General features: G+C 38.8%; 2 protein-coding genes across 4 annotated transcripts; both read right to left on the bottom strand.

The window, feature by feature from the left end:
• Positions 1-108: 108 nt before the first annotated feature.
• Positions 109-7,323, bottom strand: stap2a (signal transducing adaptor family member 2a). Its single transcript, XM_032565914.1, has 11 exons — positions 7,040-7,323; positions 5,191-5,262; positions 4,987-5,106; positions 4,837-4,893; positions 4,599-4,750; positions 4,394-4,525; positions 4,235-4,304; positions 2,384-2,486; positions 2,164-2,259; positions 1,942-2,070; positions 109-1,855 (listed from the first exon to the last, which is right to left on the bottom strand). Exons 1-11 carry the CDS (start codon positions 7,145-7,147, stop codon positions 1,800-1,802), a joined length of 1,095 nt encoding a protein of 364 aa, XP_032421805.1. The 5' UTR covers positions 7,148-7,323; the 3' UTR covers positions 109-1,799.
• A 119-nt stretch (positions 7,324-7,442) lies between these two features.
• On the bottom strand, positions 7,443-18,897 carry LOC116721884 (endophilin-A2-like). 3 transcript variants are annotated; one of them, XM_032565910.1, is made up of 9 exons: positions 18,691-18,897; positions 15,551-15,619; positions 15,217-15,433; positions 14,305-14,438; positions 13,973-14,131; positions 12,251-12,354; positions 11,106-11,239; positions 10,918-10,977; positions 7,443-10,195 (listed from the first exon to the last, which is right to left on the bottom strand). In XM_032565910.1, exons 1-9 carry the CDS (start codon positions 18,733-18,735, stop codon positions 10,008-10,010), a joined length of 1,110 nt encoding a protein of 369 aa, XP_032421801.1. In that variant the 5' UTR covers positions 18,736-18,897; the 3' UTR covers positions 7,443-10,007. The 3 variants fall into 3 exon arrangements, with proteins under 3 accessions (XP_032421801.1, XP_032421802.1, XP_032421803.1); XM_032565911.1 differs by having other exon boundaries at positions 10,918-10,974; XM_032565912.1 differs by lacking the exon at positions 10,918-10,977.
• Between the last annotated feature and the right edge of the window lie 1,004 nt (positions 18,898-19,901).

Raw genomic sequence — 19,901 nt, 5'->3', positions numbered from 1 at the left:
GTTCAAACTGTTCATTTTAAGCCGACATTTATCCTGAACATTGTTGTGTAATACAAAGATGGGACAAAAATAAAGACAGTTACATAGAGTCATTAAAACATTGAGGACTCACTTTCTGTATTTCAATTTAATCACAGCTGCTTGTTAGTATTATGTAACATTTAAAGAAATAATTAATTTTAATTTTAAAAAATCCTTAATGATGTCTGTCACTCAGTGTACCATCCAACAGCATAATGTATTTTTCATTAGGATTAGTTCTAGCATTGCCTCTGGTCTCTAAATCCTATTAGAAATATGTAATATGTCCTGAATATTGAAAGAACAAGTTTGGATTTGAAGGATATTTGCAAGATTTATTTTGAAAGACTAACCTAGCATATCCCAATCTTCTCCCAAAGTATTGTATGGGCATTACTTTACAAACCACTCAAAGTGATGGCTATCCCTGTTCTTTACGCTTTTTCTACCGCATTTTTTCCTTCCACCCAACTTTCCATCGATATGCTTGGAGACAGTACTCTGAACAGCAAGTCTCTGTTTTTTGGACAGCAGCCTTCCTGATGACTGTGATGCCCATTCTTTTCTTAATGCAATGTTCTCGCTCCGTCACTAAGACACGGACTAAATAAAAATAATAATTTAAAACCAGAAAAGGTTTGTGCAGACAAACATTTTATCACAAATTGACCCAAGGAAGAAATCTAATGCTCTCCGTAATTATCAAAAACACACATTTTTAATAGTAACCATGTATGCATAACAACCTACTGTATGTACAAACATTCAATAAATTGTTCATCGTATGAAGACACTTAATAGTCAGTTGTTCACAGTTTGATACCAATCTGTAGAGATGGGAGGGAGACAAAAATGTCAAACATGAGGGTAAAAACACTTTACATTTAAGCACCATCAAATGTAATACCTTAGAGAAATAGACCTTAACATAATACTGTCAAACAGACTCATCAGGCACTTGTGCTTCTGCAAAGATGGTGTGCTGATGACGTTTCTGTCGCTTTGATTTACAGCCAATATTCCAGGAGGCAGATTGAGACTTTTTTGGTGAAGGAAGAGAAATCAGCTGAATTTTACAGACATGGCTGAGAAGTGGGGAGTCAAAGGCGTCACACAACAGAAGAGATACAGTAGCAGACGAATCCAGCAGGTCAGACGTGGATCACTTAGCAGCTGAGTGGAGAGCAAGAACAATCACTGTCAACAATCAGCAACGTGATGAAAGTTGTTCATCAACCTCAAAAGAGATCTTGGAGCAGAAGGCAGAGAAGTTGTGCAGAATTCAGTTTCTCTCCAGTTCAGTTCGACCTGGATTACTTATCAGTCTTGTTATAAATGGTAGGCGGACAAAAAATTCTGTGCTGAAACAGCCGGGTCTTCTTTCTTTCTGTAGATAAATCAGTGGAGAATACACTTTCAGCTGCTCCGGTGTAAATCTCTGCAATGCGTGGTATGTATTTTTATTAGCAGAACCTTCAGCATCTCGCCAGTCAGACAAATAATAATGTCTCAGCAAGTGGTCTGGAATGTACCGGCAGATTTATAGTTGTTGTGGCACTATGATTGGTCGTAGAGGCAGTTGGTAACAGCTGGATGCATTCAGATAAAGCAAAAGGCCAGCACCATTTTATGAGACAGAGTTATTATTTTTTTTTCTTTATCCCCTCGAGTCATAGGAGAAAGAAGAGGCTTTGTAGTGACTTGTCTTCCACCAAAAAGGCACCGGATGAGAACATGCTGAAGCTGGTTTGAAAAGACGTTGGAAGATCTTCCTCATGTCAGTCCTGGCTGGTTTTCCTCTTTTCCAGTGTAAGTTTGAGCTCCTCATTCAGTGCTGTGAACAGATTAAAAAACAAAAAAGCATTAAAGCCAAATAATGTCTGACTGCTGCAGGTATGAACGACAGACTGTTGTACTCACTTTGTGTAAGAGGCGAAGGGGACAAGATGAGCCGCCTCATTGGGTTGGTGGGAGAGGCCGGTACCGGTGAGGTCAGGATCCGACGGTCCGCAGCCGGGGACCGGGACAGAGGGCTGGTGCACCAACGGTCTGTGCAAAAAAAAAAAAAAAAAAAAAAAAAAAAGGTGAATATCACTGCAGTCTGTCTCCGTCTGCACTAGGACTTCAGTGGCCAAGACAAACCTTGTTTTGGAGGCAGAGCGGGGACCCTGGGTAAGGGGCTGGAGGGGGCAGTATGGAGGATCTTCTCTCCATTTTCGTCATTAGCAGAAACATATGCTAACAATATGAACAGATTCGGTGTGTTTAGCGTTATAGGTTACTCATGAAAGTTGAATAAAAAGCCATGAGAGACAGAAAAATTATTCTTTTTTTGTGTGTGTATTTCTCTGTGTTTTCTCACTGATATTCTCCTCGTACGGTTCTTCCAGAAGGAACGGTTGCAGAGTGCCCGCCGTCTTCTCTACCAAGGCGTCAATGACATCATGCAGTGTTGCACAGGGAATCTGCGGCAGGACATAATCTTTTTCATCTCTCGCAAAACATTTTCAAGACCAATTTGGATAAAATCTATAAATTTAAAATGCACTGTCTGATAGAAAAAGGTAAGGACAAACTCACAGAATACTTCAACTTTTAACTGGAAGTGAACATTATTTACATTATCTTTTAAATTTGAAAATTATTAAACTACTTCATCAACACGGAAATACTTTCTTTCAATTTTTACTGCAAATGTTTTGATTTGCAGTAAATACCTGGACGGCATTCTGCAATGCCTTGAAAAGTATTCATAACCCTCGGATTACTTTACATTTGTTCACAATACAACCACAAGCAATTTAAAGTAGCGCTTCACTGCAATGCAGAAGCAAAAGACTCAATTCAACACCATTTTTTACACATAAAATAAGAAAAAAAAAGTGTAGCTTGCACTTCTATTCAGCTTTTTTATGTTGTGCATTCCACGTAATTTTATTCAGCTTGAGCAATTTAGCAAAGGAGAATGTGTATAAACTAATTTAGAAGAACTTGGGGCTATTATAATGCCTGCTACACATTTTCATGTATTAAGATAATCTTTTTTTCCATTTAATAACGAAGGCTATGGGATGCTGGTCTATCACAAAAATCCCACTAATTGAAGTTTTTTGTTGCAAATTCACAAAAATGAAAAGTGTTTAACATTTATTAATAATTTTGCAGTTAACAGACTTACTGACTAAGCTACTAATTGAATTGCATACAAAGACATGCCTTGTGGAGCAAATATTTTTGTTAGCCGGTAAAATCTGTATATTTCAGCGTGCCAGTCCCAATTTAGAAACGGAAACCAATGAAATGATGTCACCACAAACACTGTAAGGTACACCTCATTCTCAGGTGCACCTTACCTTAGGTTATTGTTTTCACAAATGTCTAAAAACCATTTGTGAAAACAATAACTTAAGAATATCTCACTTCTCCAAAGTCAGTGCATTAAAGTGTTGTAAGCGCAGGGCTGACATTTTGCTGCTTCAAACTAACTAACTAACTAACTAACTAACTAACTAACTAACTAACTAACTACAGTATGAACATAATTCACTCTTGTGCTGCAACAGTGCGACATCACTGTTTCCAGTTCAGCTGCACACTAGAGAGACTGGATGATTCTCCAGATCTATAGAGATTATAGTACTGAAGCAGCACAGCCTCTCCCCCTAAATGTTACTCAGCACTGCTGGTGAGGTGGCTGAAAGACCCAACACTTTGCCCTTTGACTGTTTCAAAATATTTATTTATAGACAAATACTATAGACATTCATGGTGTGGAACCCAAAAGAGCATCCCTCATCACTACTAAGGAGACAATGTTGGAAAAACACTGCAATGGGCAAGCTACAGGAGGTCTGTCAAGCAGCTGACTGCAAGCTCTGCTGGAGCATATATGGATCAGATGGATAAAAAGCTAGATAGAGTCAATGAGCGAAGCGTTTTTCAATAGGTTTAGGCTTCTGCTCTGTCTGAACATACTCTCTTTCTGATAATGGCATAAATCTGTGCATCAACACTGTAAACATTTTACTCAAGATTATCATACCAGAAGAATCTCACTGCAGCCCAGAGCTAAAATCAAGGCAGTTCAGGCAGGTGAGGTAAATGTATTAAATGAATGCTCTGAATGCTACTTTCAGTGACATGTCCTGTCATTTATACTAGTCAGATTTTCAACATTTTTAATAGTCCATGCTGAAAACTGAATCACACTTACAGGATTTTCCACATCAATAACATAACCACCTTGGTCTCTCTGAGTGACTCTGTAATGTCTGAACACTGACCTGGATGATAAAGGGAGAGACAAAGGTAGAAGTTGCGTCACTGATTCATTTATGCTACTTAGCTCCCCATATGCTTGGTGTTGGTTTACCCATTGAGGTCCTGGCGGGTAGTGACAGCCAGCGAGCATCCGTCTCGACCTGGACGGAGGAGCATGTTGCCACAGTCCGGGTGTCTCTCCAAAAGTACTTCAGCTTCTGTGCGTGACACTGGACGAAAACACCTACGGATTAAAAGTAATATATGTTAGTAATGAAGTATTTAAAAAAAAAATGTAGTAGGGAAGCAGAACTCACGGAGGGATCTCGCCCACTAAGGGAACAGAGAGGGGCGAAGGAGGAGCTCGTCCTGGATTGCGGGTTCTCCGTCTGGTCCGTTCTTTTTCTACCACTTCCTTCAGCATTTGGAACTGGCCCGGTAGTAACGTGAGACTGGACGGGACATTCAACTGCAAACCAAAAGATCAAAGAATATTTGCATTACAGCACTAGGTAAAAAGACTCCGGTAAAGAAATGCAGGAGGCTGATAATCACATCTATAACGGAGTAGAGGAAACCTTTCCACAGCTCCCGGGCCTCCAAGTTTGGTGCCTAAAGGAGACAATTGCACATTTGAATACTTATAAAGATGTTTTTAATGATAAAAATATGCAAATAATGGTACGAGTTTGTTAAGAAGCATACAGTGAATTTGGTCTCCCCATCTTTCATGCGGAGGATGAGTCTCGCCGCTTCCAGGTTTCTGTCTCGGCTGCTGTCATCTTTGAGGGACACAAACCCGCCGAGGTCCAGCTTCTCCACATACTGGTCCACACAAATATCTTTTAGTGTCAGCACAATGTGACGCATTAAAGACATAGAGAAGAAGGTACACACAGTGAAACTTACATGAGCATCCTTAGCGTTATTGAAGAAATACAAAGAGTTCCCACAAAGGCAAGTCCAAAGCCTTCTGGAAGCCTGTCATATACAGATTAACAAGCAGACATGAGGGGAAAAAAGCATAGATGAGCTGTAGTTGCAATAGAAGAGATGTTTTTCACGCAAAGTGTCGGCTACATTTATCCACATCTCTGGAAAATATGTGTCAAAAACCTTTAAACAAATGTTGTTTTTTTTTACATCAATAACATATCTCGCACAAAAAAACTTCAGAAATTTCACATTTGATTTTTTTTGTTGATTGGAGTCTATGAACTTTCATTGAGGAATCCATAGCTTTCTCTTACCCTGTGGCATAAGCAGGAGGAAACACACAGCTCAATTTCTTTTTGCCACTGTAGACAGAACGAGGACCCGTGTTTATCTGGCAACCACATACCAGAAATATTTTTTAAAAATCAAGTAAAATCCCCATAGCCAACTTTTTTTTTTCTATTTTAACCAATTGTATTATAAACCATTATATTCTGATAATTATCCAGAATATATGGGCAAATAATAAATGTTGAAATATTCTTCCTTGTACAGGTCACCCCCTATAGCAGGGGTGGGCAACTCCAGGCCTCGAGGGCCGGTCTCCTGCAACTTTTAGATGCATCTTTACTTCAACACACCTGAGTCAAATAATGAGGTCGTTAGCAGAACACTGGAGAACCTGACTGCACTTAGGAGGTGATTCAGCTATTGGATTCAAGTGTGTTGGACCAGAGAGACGTCTAAGAGTTGCAGGACACCGGCCCTCGAGGACCAGGATTGCCCACCCCTGCCCTATAGGCATCCTATTGAGAAACTGTGTGCTGAACCAAAGACAAGAGAGAATATACGAAGATTTAGGTTGATGCTTAAAATGGATTTGTCAAAGATTTCTCTCTCTTTATTAAAACCTTAATTTTATATAACTGATTTCAGTCCTATTGGCAAAAGGTGCTTCTACAAAGCATTGGCAACACTCGCTGAATAAATGTACCAGCATTAAAACATTTTTTATATACTGGAATAAAATGAAAAACTAAAAGCTTTTTAGACACTTTTACCCTAAATGTCAATAAATGTGGCCAGCTGTGCAATGGGTATTCCCCCCCGCCGTCCCTCTCTCATTCCCATTTCCTGTCCCAAGAGAAAGATAGTTTAAGTGAGTCTCAGCTGCTGCCAATATGGGACCTTGGATCCCTGTAATATCCTGCACCTGAGCCAGTGTCACATTACGAGCCTGTATTGGTTTAAAACGAGCCTAATCAGTGATGGGTGGACATGAAGGAGAGGGGTGTCTTTGTCACCTCACCTATCAAATAAGACAAAAGGCAGAAGAATAATTTGAGAATTTCTGCATGCAACTTTACTTAAAAATGCAGATCAGGGAATTACAAGACTTTAAGTGTTTGTGCATTGGAGACTGTGTGATGCAGAATTTTTTTTTGGCAGCATTCGTTTGCGACATGTAGAGCATATAATGTGATGTTGATGACAGCCAAGAAATGCACGGTTCCCCAGATAAGACACGCAGCGTCTTGACATCAGTACGGATTCCTCGATTCCCAGGATCGCCGTGTGATTAGTGGCCGACCCGCTGTCACAAACCCATCCGTTTCGTGGAAAACGAAATGCCCACACAACCAGCGCTCAGATCGCCTCGCCCATTCCAGCACAACAAGGAAGTTGACAGCTTCCAGGGAATGGTGGATCAGCCGGGTATGGCAATCGGCGGCGCGCGTACATCCCACACCCACCGCCAGCGCGCTCCGACCCCCCGCAGCCTGCGGCATGCTCCCGGGTGGGTGTGGTGGACTGGACCTACCTTTTCCTTCGGTCCTCGCTTCTCCAGGTAGCCCTCGAAGTAGCAGGGTGGGAGCTGGGAACGGGGGCCCCCCGAGCCGCAGCGCTGCCTGACGGGTGCAGCCGCCATGAGTGTCGCAGGCTGGGCACTGATTGAGGACAAAGGGACTTATTCGGGGACCGACACGCCTTCCCCGATGAGATAGTGTTCTGGCAACAGCCTAACAGCTGGGTGATACGAGCTGCTGTCTCTGCGGGGGTCATGGATAGGGGTGGGGTTGACCACATGAAAAAAAACGAAGCAAAAACATTGTGGGGTGATAACCACTTCAATAATAAATACATGTAAATAAGAAGTGCATCAGGACAGTAAATGAATAATTCAAACATTTGATCATTTTCCAATTTAAAAATGACAATTCATCTGAGGATGGAAATATTTAACATTTATTGGAGGAAAATGAACAGCATCTATTCACAGACAATAAAACACACAATGCATCAGATTACACTTTAAATGACTAGTATAGCGGTAATCCACGCATTTTGGAGATAATCCAGGATAATCCCACGTTTATTCTTCCCAAAGCATCACAGTTACAGAAAGGTATTAAATCAAAAGCATTTTACAAATACATACAAATAAAAAAAAGGCTAGATATTTAATTGAATAGTTCCATTAACGTTGTGCACAATGAAATAAAGCTTTAAAGCTGTTAATACTTCATCAGTATTGCAAAGCTGATATATACGTAGTATCGTAAAGTCGGCTGCAGCGGCTCTGAGCTGTGACATCAGCAGCACACAAAACTTGATCTTAGCCCTTTGTTCTACAACATCATTCATCATCTATGATCTAAGCTGAGTCGCAGACCTTCTGCCTCTCTTCAAGGGGTTTTGCTTAGTCAAATGAGGCATGTAAACCCACACCTGAGCCACTGTTATTACTCAGCACAGCAAGGGTCCTAAACATATCACCAATAACAGACACATTAAGAGGTCCGTAGAAGGACAGGCAGTGTGGATATAATTCAAAGTAAGCATACGAGCCTGAGCATCAGAGGCACCGTAGGTTTGGGAAGGGACCGATAATGAGGAAAGGGGCAGGAGTAAGGGGGCAGGTGGTGAATAGAGTGGCGGGGGAGGGCATAATCCACTGTTGTGTCCCCTCCTCTGCAGAAAAAGACCTGTCTGTTCCGCTTGCACTTTAAATAGAGACGGCAGAGATGAGCGGGGCAGGGGGCAGTCTAACAAGGGGATTGTGACAAGGGGGAAAATTTGGCATTTCAACAAACAGCATGAACCGTGACAGTTCATAGTCTGATTGCAATAGGCTTAACTGGAACTGAAACCATTGATTGTGGACAGATCTCCCTTGATATTTGTAAATTTGATACAAAGACACTGGGAGAGAGCATCCTCCATCCAGGTCTGGTGCATAGTTTACGTCTGAAAGCAAGAGGCAGGTACAGCAACGCCAAGCTCACATCACCACACATTTCCATGCTCCAAATCAGGTCTACAACAGAGCTGAGGAGTGAAAGCAAATAAGACAGAAAATTCATGAAGAAACACTTCAACAAAAAGCCCCAACTCCCCACCCCCCATAAAAACAACAATGTAATGACACTGCCAGCAGTATCAGCTGAGCCTGAGGGGGGAAAAAGGAACAGATAGAAATCATGTTGGCTTTGGTGTAATGTTGCTCATTATATAGACTAAATCAAATGTCCTTTTACTCATGTAGATTTTATTTTAAGTTAAAATTAGACTGAAACACAGCCATCTGCTAGGACAAATAAGAGAGAACAACCTTTGTTTGGAAGTAGTGTTTCAAAACATATCTGGAGTGCTTTTAAAGGGGTACAGATATTTATGGAGGAACAAAATATGTATTTGCAAGTTAGATTTTTCAAGTCCCCATCTTGAAAAACAAGATTGTCTCCTAAAGCTGGGAGTCCCAGATTATATTGTAGTTCTGAATCAAATATGACTGCCACACTTCTAAAATCTAGAGAAAGTTGTAGATATAAACATTATTCTCACAGTTTGTGTTCATTTAAATCATTAAATCCTATAGTTCTGAAAAGCCCATATTAGTTACCAGTTTCCTTTAAGGTAAAGAACCCATTGAACTATGTGATTAACTTGTACTAGGAAAAGTAATTAGCACCACAACAAGTAGAAAATCCCACTGATTTTCCAATCTGCAGCAAAATCTTGCTCCACTCGGTGCAATCCAGACCTGAGCTCGGACTTGAGAGACAAACGTACTGCAGCAATAGAGTCATAAAAGTAATAAAATACTCTTTTATATTTATCCCAAATTATCCCATGACAGTAGAACCTGCAAACCTAATGTCCAAATTCAGCCATCACTTACAGCTAGAACAATATGAAGATCTTAAACATCTCAGAACTCATGATTAATCAAACAAATACAAAACTAAGAAAACTCTTTGCATAAAACCACCAGATGGCAGTAGAAGGTAGCCTCAAATGCCTGAGAACATCAGTTTTGTGTAGTGTTGTTCTATTAGTGGCCAAGTCTATAGATGAAAAGGTTAAAAACATGATTGTGTGTAGTTCCAAATAGTCATGATTCAGCAAACAAGATACTGTGAATAAAACTGAATAAGACAAAAAGTCATTACACCCTTTGACACATCTGTTTCTGCTTAGTGTTCAGCTGGAGATGTTGTGTACAAAGTGCATAGGTGCAAAAAATGTTTTACAAAGACGCAGTAAATGGCGAATGCACCTAAACATCATGCATCATTTTCCTGATTCAACCCTTAATTGTCCTTAGTGTTTTTATGTTTTCAAATCCATTCCATCTTGACAGAAAGTCTCGAAAAGTTTGCTCAAAAAATATCTCAGAGATACAAAATAAAATATTTCATTTCCTTGCTATGTTTCTGTTTTCATGATAATATATTTTTAAACATCCGTCTTCCCCATTCTGATGCTCCCGTCTTGCCTGTCTTCTGTTAGTGTGAGATTGGCACAATCACTTCCACGTAGTTGTTGGGAAAGTATCCGGTTTGTCCACGGAGTCTTCCTTCAAACCAGTTCTCGTCAATTTGCCTGACCAAGGTGATTATTTCCCCCTCGTAGAAACCCAGCTCTCCATCGTTTTCTGGCACAAAGTCATAGAGGGCTTTACAGCTCGGCTCCCCTGGACACAGACATGAAGAGAAGACGACAGACGCAAGAAGGGGAAAAAGAAAGCATACATAAGTCCAGCTACTAAAATAAAGACTCAGTGTTGGCCAGAAGTTTACGTATACTCAGAATCTGCATGAATGTGTGACTCCTTTAAATAAGTTCAGACATATGGTGTCACTAGTGTGACATTTGAAGAGTCTCTAGAAAACACCACTGATGGAAGGTTTCAAAGAAGAGGAAGCGAAATGTTATAACTTATTAGTTCTCAGGTGATTAATGAAGAAAACTTCAGAAGCTCAAAATGCTCAGAGCATTTATAGGATTTTTTGAATATAACAAAGATTTTGAGATTTAGAAGTTTCAGTTGTTGGTGAAGAAATCGTCAGATGTATAAAATTCAGCCAAATTTACATATTTCCAACTGGAAACTTCATTTAAAATGTTTAATTTTAAATAAATCAAAAATAATATAATGTGAGCTGCTGATGATTCCATACATCTGAAGATCTGGTAACAGAAACAGTCAACACTTGTTCCCCTTTTATGTTCTGCTCTGCTGAAAGGGATCAGTTGACACAATAAACATTCAACAGAGTTAGTAAAAAAGAACAAAAAAAAAAAAACAGCCAGAGAAGTGCATCCATGTCACTGCCACACACATGTGCAACAGGTTAAAAGAAAGCAGTCAAGTTTTGTGGTTAATTAGTAGGTAATCTTCTTCTGTCCACTCACGCGGTTTGCTCTTGACGGAGGGTCTTTTGAAGGGTGGAGGTGGATACTGTGCTTGGGCTGCTTAATGTTGCAGAAAGGGAAATAATTCTGTCAGAAGGGTGATGCGGATGTGCAACGTGTTTTCCTAAGATGGGGGGGATTGGCACGTACTCACAAAGATAAAGTAAAATACACAAAAGTAGTTTTACCAGGAGTGTATGCCGGGGGGCTCACAGGACCTGCTGCGTATCCTCCATTCGAGTGCTCTTCGTCTCCATAGTCAAAGGATTGTCTGGGTTTAGGTTTGAATTCACGCTTCGGGCGGGACTGAGCTTCATTTACCCTGCATGAAAATCAAAACAAAATGCAAAAATTACATTTCTGATCTCAGTGCAAGTATAGAGCAAGTGAAAAGGAACCTAAATGGCCTCCTCTGTGGCTTTCCCACTGAGTCAGAGTCTTCATTGCAAATTAGATTTGGATTTTCTGAACATAAATGTTTGCCACTCTTTCAGGTTTTATTTGTAAAAGTAAACTCAAAACCACATTATTAGTCATTATTTTCCTTTTACTTCACAGTTATTCTCTATTTTGTGTTGGTCTATCATATGTTGGAATGTAGCAAAATTTGAAGAAAACAGAAAAAATTAAAATGAATACAAATAGGCAAAACACACCACAATTTCTAGACATTTAGAAATATTTTCAGATCTGTCTGTAGGTTCTGCATAAATTTCATTTAGTAGCAGTAAAGGCAAATGTGACGCTTGATCATAAAGGTTGTTGACCCAGGCAATACACTGTCAGAAGTAATTTCTTGAGCCACCTGGAGATTGAAATCCATTTCTTGGAACCTTTGGCTTTAAAACTAGTTATGTATGTATCCCTAGAATGAGGGGATACAAACTTAATCTTATGTCAGCGTGTTTATACATTCTAATCTTCAAAATGCTTGCGATAGAACCGAAGAAGAAGACAAATTAGATTTAAATGAATAAATCTTATTTGGCAAGGTTTGTGTACTTTCCTGAATAACTAGGTCATGATATCAGTGGAGAGGGGTGGAGCTCAACTGGCTGAGCGGCAAGAACAGGTATAGAGGTTGTCGGTGCAAAACTGCTCATTTTCTCTCAGTGTCTGTCCACTTTAAATATTGCGGTTTCCAAATAAATGCTATGAGCACCAAAAACATATATATTTCTTTATTTTTGGGGGGGCCACTCTGAAGACCTGAAATCAGTTGTATTTAGGTTTCATTACATGGAAAATATACATATTAATTCAACAGCTATTTTTAAATAATAGCAAATTTTTAAATAGTAGGACAAACAGTAAAGGCAGTGAAAGAACTGACCTTTCTTTCAGTCTTTCTGTGACCTCCTCCAGGATCTCCGTGGCCTGCCTGTGGTACTGCAACAGGGACTCCACAAAGGCAGACAGCTGACTCACCTGCTCCACCTACATGTGAATCAGCAGAATATTTTAGAGCAATTAAGATAAATAAAAAGTAACAAGAACGGAGAATGAGTTTTTCCACAAGATTGTTTTCACATGTTTACTGAGGTTTTTGTTTTCTAAGGCAATGAGTTTAGATTCCCATGTGTTTATCACCTGAATCAAAAAGCCTTAATTTATGTGGAAGAGACATGAAAACAGTAAACATCAGAGAAAAGTCTGGTTCGACAAGCTTGGCCTACAGCAAGTCACCATGGAAAGAAAAAAGAGGCAGGTCAACTGGAGCAAGCTGTTCCTGAAGATTTAATGTGCTGACTCAGTTTCAAGAAGCATGCATAAAAAACACCCATCTGAGCTTATTTTTATAAAGAGAGGGTAAACTCTGTTAACGGATTAGTCACAGAAACACAAAAATGCATTCTATCTTACTGATTTAAACCATGTTCAATACAATTTTATAAGATTTGTTCATTTGTTTTTACATTTAAGTGTAAATGTACAAAAATCTTGCATTGAAATTTATGTCCAAGATGCTGCTTTAAATGATCATATGCAATAGGCACTGGATTATATTAAATATTCTTTATTCATTTTGCAACATGTGGAATAAGGTCACAAGAGGAATATTTCAAATATCTAATCCACCACACCGAAACCATGTTTGCACACCATACCCTTTTTTCATTTCACTTGCTGTAACTGAGAAAGCCAAGGTTATGTTTTAATTCTTTTTACTGATGTGAATTGCTATCTTCCAAAAAAAGTCTAATACCAGTAATTTAGTTAGTGAAATACAATAAGTTGACTTTATCAACTTAATTGTGTGTCGAAATCATGAAGTGGTCTGAAATCTCTCAATATTTTGGTTCCTACAAATTTCTTATTGAAAATTCTATAATCTACTTTTTTAGATTTTTTCTGAAGTTATTTAAAAAACAAATCTGCCTATTTAGAAAAGAATTTACCTAATTAAATTGCATTTTATTTCACTTTATTTTGCAAACTAAGATCGACTCCATTTCAAAAACTTGATCAAGTCTGGCTTGGATTATACAAAGACAAACACAGAATCCTAAAATCAGCTTTTGACACCTTCACTTAATGTTTGTAAAAATCTCAGCCCCAGACCCAGTCATAAACCTTTAGGATAAATGGGGAGTGGATTTTTTTGGTATTTTCTAAGAGTATATATTTATGAGAGGGTCTGTGTAACCAAAATGTTCAATTAGATTGGCAAAAACTGAACTTTGCTGTGTTAACTCAAAGATGAAGAACATCATCTTATTACAAAGGCTCCAACATGTTTCCATCTGCTGCTCTCTGTTTTATCTACCTTTGCACTCTTGAGAAATATCAGACAGCATTGCCAGACAGCATAAAAAATGCATAAAATTACATTCCTAATATTGTATGGATCATAATGGACGATCAAGTGGGAGACTGCTTCACTGTTTCCAATTGCTTTAGCATGTCCTCTATGACTCGTTTTATGGACTCCGCTGTATGATTAGTTGCGGTAAACTTAAACATCTTTTAACCAGCTTAAAAGAGAAAAATGAAAACTTATGTGATATCCATTCATGTAAGACAGAAGATCAAGCCAAGGCAGTTGCAAACTTACATCAGTTTCCAACAGATTCTGCATGGAGCTCTCAGCCATATCTTTGGACTCGTGGAATTTCTCCAGGGACAGCCTAATCTCTTCATCTGGGATTTTACCTTGACGCTTCTTTTTATAGTCATAGTCCAAACGGCGGCCTTCCAATTTCTTTAAGTGGTGCTGTGAGTTAAACACACAGGGGTGAGGGTGAGGTTATAAATGTCATTTGAAATAAGACTTGTACAGTATATTGTCTCTGTGATTTTTCCCAGTGCACCTGCCTTACAAAGCACAAACCTTGCAGTTCAGTGCAAAACCTGTGTGTAGATAAACTTATCACATCTTTGTTCTACCTGAATATCTTTGATATCCTTCTCAGCGACCGCCTGCAGTGGGTCAATGAAATTCTGCTTCACGTCAATATCCAGCGAGTCCTTGACTTCAGCCAGCCTCTTCATCGCCTCTCCAACATCCACCAGAGCTCCGCCTATAAAATACACACAAGTAGAAAACTAGGAAATTCTGACTGCCTTGGGTCAATATTAAATCAGTAGATATTTGCACAGTCACAATGTATAACTGCAGACCTTTCCTCAAACACAAGTTCCTTCCCCAGCAGGGGTGGAACAATGTCACATAGAAAAAAAAAAATGATTTGCACAGCTGCAGTTTAGTTTGTGATTTTCATAATGCTAAAGTTCCAAGGAAAATTATTTGTAGTTCATAGAAAGACGAGCTAGTCTGGAAGAACATCAGTGTTTTCTACTCATATTGAACATTCTTAATACAGACTCTGCCGTTAGTTCAACTTGAACATCTAGTTGCTTTTCTCTACTACCATATACAGCTTGGTTCTAAATTTGAATAGAGCTGAGTTCTAAATAAAGTAATTGTAAAACTGAGTGAAATGCAAAGCATTAACTCGACAGAAAAACGAGGTCAGCTTTTAAAAATGTTATGTTGACCAAGTACAACAAACAATAAAAACAAACCGTACTCTGGTTTCTGTTGCTGTGTGGATATAGAATGAGCTTTCATTTAAAGATGGGAAGTTCACCACCAAATGCCAGCTGAATGTGCTTTTCAAACAGAATGAGAAGTATGAGCGTTTTTCACTTCCCGAGTGTTTTTGGTTTCTTGTTTCATCGAAAAATGCCCCCAGACTTAACACGAGGTTGTTTTGTAAGAGCATAAAATAATATACATCGATAGATCTATGGATAAACGTCCACACTACATCCCCAAAACGGTTCCACAAGTCTTACCAAAGCTATTGTCCTCCCCTATGTCCCGTCCATATTTAGTCATAGACTCCCCCAGAAGGCCCTCTGGCTGGGGATAACCAGGACTGTTCACCTGCCCACGGATTTTGGACACTGTGTTAAGCATGGTGAGCTTAGCTCTCGATGCAGGATTGGGCTGCAGGTACTCTGATGTTTTCCCAATGACATCCACTACTGCTTTACTGGTAACATCTGCTTTCTGTAGGGACATGAAAAGGCAAAAAAAAAGGAGAAAAAAAGAGAGCATTTGTCAAAGAATCATCGGTAGCCTTATTTGATTTGAGCAAGATCATCCAGTTAATTATGCTGTAATTACCCTTTCAAGTTCTTTAAAGTCTTCATCCAGTTTGGTTCCTTCTGCACCTCCAACCTTTTCACTCATCATCTGTGGAAATAAAGCAAGTAGAAGGATTACTTTCAAGAATAAATTTCAATGTTGATGTAATGACATAATTACAATTCAGCTACTTAACAGATACTTTTTGAGCTCCCAGGAGCGCACAGGGACACGTCGTTGTTTCAGGATCATGAACAAAAGCCTTGGTCCAGGACTATAAAGCGCCATGCTTTTTCTTCCTAATTTATGAGAAGTAATCCTTTTGCACTGCGAGCAACCTCCTAACGTCTGTTCTTAAGAACTCCAATTTCATATAAAGGCTTCTCCACTTTTTTCCATCAGGTCAGCAAATGCATCACAGTTTCCTACATGATGACCACAGGCAATGCTTTGTTTTACTGTGCAAAAATTTTACTTTATAATCTCTATTTTACACACACACACACACACACACACACACACAAGTGGTTCAAAGCTTAATAGAAGACTGAAAATGTGCTAGTCTACATGTATAGAATATAGATAGCTATACCAGATGGATTTAACTGGATGATTATTTTCTCTAGTTTAAATAAAACCACTTAATTAGCTTGTCTGGAATGTACATAATCTCAAGTCAACAACAAAAAAAGGGGTTGTTTCAGCATTTTTTTTGGATTCCTACAGTAGTACGCTAAAAAGTTAAGACAAGTTAAAAATTAGAAGTATGAACAATTGACTTCCTACACTAATTACATCAGCTACAACAGCCAATATAATGATTTGCAGTCAGCATATAGTTTTTATGATTTGGACTTTTTCATTTTAACAATAGCTACAGCCAAGTCACACTGACGTGTATCTACAGTCCCCCACACACAGCCTGCAGGTACTTGCGTGCATCTGTGATTGCTCCATATGTCAAACAAGTTTAGCTCTATTCAACGGTTAGCTCTGTCTAACAGTGAAGCATCTGATCCACTGTCAAATGGTCTGATTTAAAGTACTCAAAGGCTAGAGTGACTTGAAGTTTGGAAGTAGACCAGTGTTACTGATCATAAATCGCAGGGTTTCATTGCAAACCACAGAAAGACAAGCAACATGCAAGATTTGCAGCTAAAAAACACTGAGGGGCGGCTGCTGATCCACTGGTACAGACGAAGTTGCTGTGAATTATTTTTACAGTTGCTGAATGCACACTATGAAGTCAGACAGGCTGCTCCATTTCATATTTAGAGTGATGTTTTAACAGCTTTATGCCTTTATTTGTATGTATATTTTATGTATATGTCATTAGCAGTAGCCTTACAACATATGATTAATATTTCACAGTTATGTGTATATTTTTCCACATAACTACTAAGATAAAAAAAACTACTAAGATAACAGCTCTAAATTGGCTTTTTCAAAGTATCTACATGGAAGTCTATCCAATAGACTGGATATTTTCCAGTTAACCTTCCATGTAGATATTTTGAAAAAGCCAATTTAGAGATGTTATCTTAGTAGTTTTTTTATTTTGTACATAAGAACCTCAAAGCAGCTCCTTTCTTATATTAGCATAACAAGATCCTGCCAGGCAGCTTTTGCTTGAACCTCATCAGTCTCTTCATTTTCACTCCTTTTAAAACCAGATGAACAAGTTGACATTAGTGGGTTTTTTCCAGGCATTTGCCAAAAGAAATCTGGATGGCAAATGGATGAACTTCTCAGGTACACAACACGCCTCAGTATTTGGCCTGTAAAACATCTGTTGTAACCAATCCATACTGCCATTGTAAAGGTATAAAAGACCGTACTATCTGTACAACCAACCCATCTATTATCAATGTTAACTACAAAGTATGACTACTGGACAAACCTTTAACCTAGAAGAGGTATGGTCGGAATTAAAGATGACTCAGTTCTATTTATCGCTGCAGTAAACCATCCCAGTGAATGAGCCAGAACAATGACAGAACCTGAATGAAGTCATCGTTACCACGTCTGTCATTTCCCCAGAGTGACAAGTCCGAATATCTTGGGCGAAACCAGTCAATTACATACAGGCTATCATCTGCAATCACATGACACTGAGTGTCTGCCAAAGACAGAGCCATTACTTCATTTGTATGATATTCCACCAAAAACAAGCACCTGCTGTAACAATGCTGCCACCATAACAAAGCCTACTGGTTTGGCAAGTCATGGCATGCTGGGAGGTATGTTTGTATGAACAATTACATATTTAACCTACAAGCCTTCAGCAGTCACCCTCAAAGTAGAGGGTGAAAACTTGACTGAACAAATGCAACAAAATCAGAGGAGCCTTATTATGTAGTCTTCAATAAGGAACGCCGCATTAAATTACTTGGCAAAAATCATTCAAATTCATAAAAAAAAACTGTTAAATGCAAAACATTCCAGTTCCTTTATATTATCTTCTTCTTTTTTTTACCCTTGTTGAAAATAAATAAACATTGACCATGACTTTTTTAAAGTATGATGGAGAAAGCAGAAATACAGTTCTAATATGCGTATGAATGTAAACAATTTAAATGAACTAACCAACTCATTTAGGCTCTTGCGTCATAATCTTGCCTCAAATGTCAAAAGTGGGGATAGATACGATATAAAATCTACGTTTTACCCCATGACTAGACAAAACTAAAACCCTTTATGTCTGATTTAGGAGAGATAAACCTCTCGAACAGATGGCGCTAATCCTGCGTACTCTGGCGCTAATATAGCGAGCATTTAGTTAAAACGAAACTTGGCAACAAACTACAGAAAATAAACATTTCCAGTTTTATGTTTATGAATAAAACTTTGTTTAAAAGACAGTATTAGCTCTAAAATGAAGAACTCAAATCTAAACCAGACAGACTAACTAATTAACTAACTAACTAACCAGAGCGTTGGCAACTAAGTTTAGTTAAACCTGAGATTAGCATGAGCTAATTTAAGACTTTAAAGAGTTTAATTGCAACACGAATTTGTGTCTTTTCTAATTCAAAACATTTTACAGACCTAGAAGGCTTGTTTTGGTTCCCGAAAATCTTTTCTACTTTAGGTAACCTGGTAGCTAAAGGCCAGAGCAACAGAAGTAGGAGAGCAGCGGAGCTGTGGCAGCGACTGGCTAAAGAAGTCAACTCGTTTACCTGACTGGCTTTGAAAAACTGCTTCTTAAATCCTGCGACCGACATCTTTCCAGCGCTTCCTCCTTGTCCTCTCTCGGGAAAATGTGTGCAAAAAAGCTTCTGTGAACGACTGCAGCCCTAAATCTGTTGAGGAAAACACGTCTCCAAACTTTGCTCCGCGGACAAGAAACTTGCTAGGCAACCACCATTTCCTGGCTTCCAGAGTGGGCGGAACCGAGCTGGTTCAAAACACACACGTAGACACAAACAGTGGGTCGGGTCGGTCCACTTCCTTCTACAGTTACTTTATTGCACTAATTTATTATTCACCTTATTACGGAATTTAGCTTCAGTCCACGTTTGAGCATGTGTGTTAAGAGTTTTACTTCTGTTATTATTTATTTTGAGTTAATATTTGATCTAGTTAAAAAAAAACCCATTAATCTAAAACAATAAAACAGCTTCTCGGAGGATGATTCTAAGAGAAAATTACTGCAACAAAATCTACATTTCTTTATTGAGCCAGATAAGACATGTACCCTAAATAATAAAGACTATAATAAATGGCACCACTGTGCAGTAGAATGAGATAGACTGTTGTTGCAAGAATAATACCCTGGGTGAGCTATTCCCTCCAACTATAACCATTCCCTCCAGTCCACAAACTTTTTTACGTGAGCTGCACCAATCAACTGGAAAGAAATCAAGATGAGAAGGGAAAGAGTGACTTCAGGGGCTCGATTAGTAGATCAAAAGTTTTTTCTTTTCTTCCTGTTTATTAAATGTGTCAAAACACAAAATTTCTGCTATATTTTTCTGTCAAAACATCAAGAACCTGGACTTAAAATCAGGTAGAGCTCAAGAAATGTGCTTTGATGTATAAATGAGGATAATTTTGTAGTTCCCTTATTTAATTATTTTTTGATGGGTCCACAACAGCCTGCAATGGCATATTTTATAAGGAGACGTCATTGGAAAAATATTGGTCAAAACATGAATGAGTAATTGTCACATCCTTACCAAAACCAGAAATCTGAATTGACCCAACAGTATTTCTTTTGCTGAGATAGTTTTCTGGATGAACACTTGACGAAAGACTACTTTAAAGACAGTCACCACAATTATGTTCAGTGGCATCTTCCTGTCTCACTAATGAGTAACGTAGATGGTGGTGGTCTCATTTGTTGTAATGCAGATGTTGCTCTGGGTCTGTTGTGGTGAAGAAAGAGCTG

The sequence above is a fragment of the Xiphophorus hellerii genome, chromosome 6 (assembly GCF_003331165.1).
Source record: "Xiphophorus hellerii strain 12219 chromosome 6, Xiphophorus_hellerii-4.1, whole genome shotgun sequence".
Classification (NCBI taxonomy): Eukaryota; Metazoa; Chordata; class Actinopteri; order Cyprinodontiformes; family Poeciliidae; genus Xiphophorus; species Xiphophorus hellerii.
The sequence above is the reverse complement of the archived record's forward strand: the minus strand, read 5'-3'. Positions and strand labels throughout refer to the sequence as shown.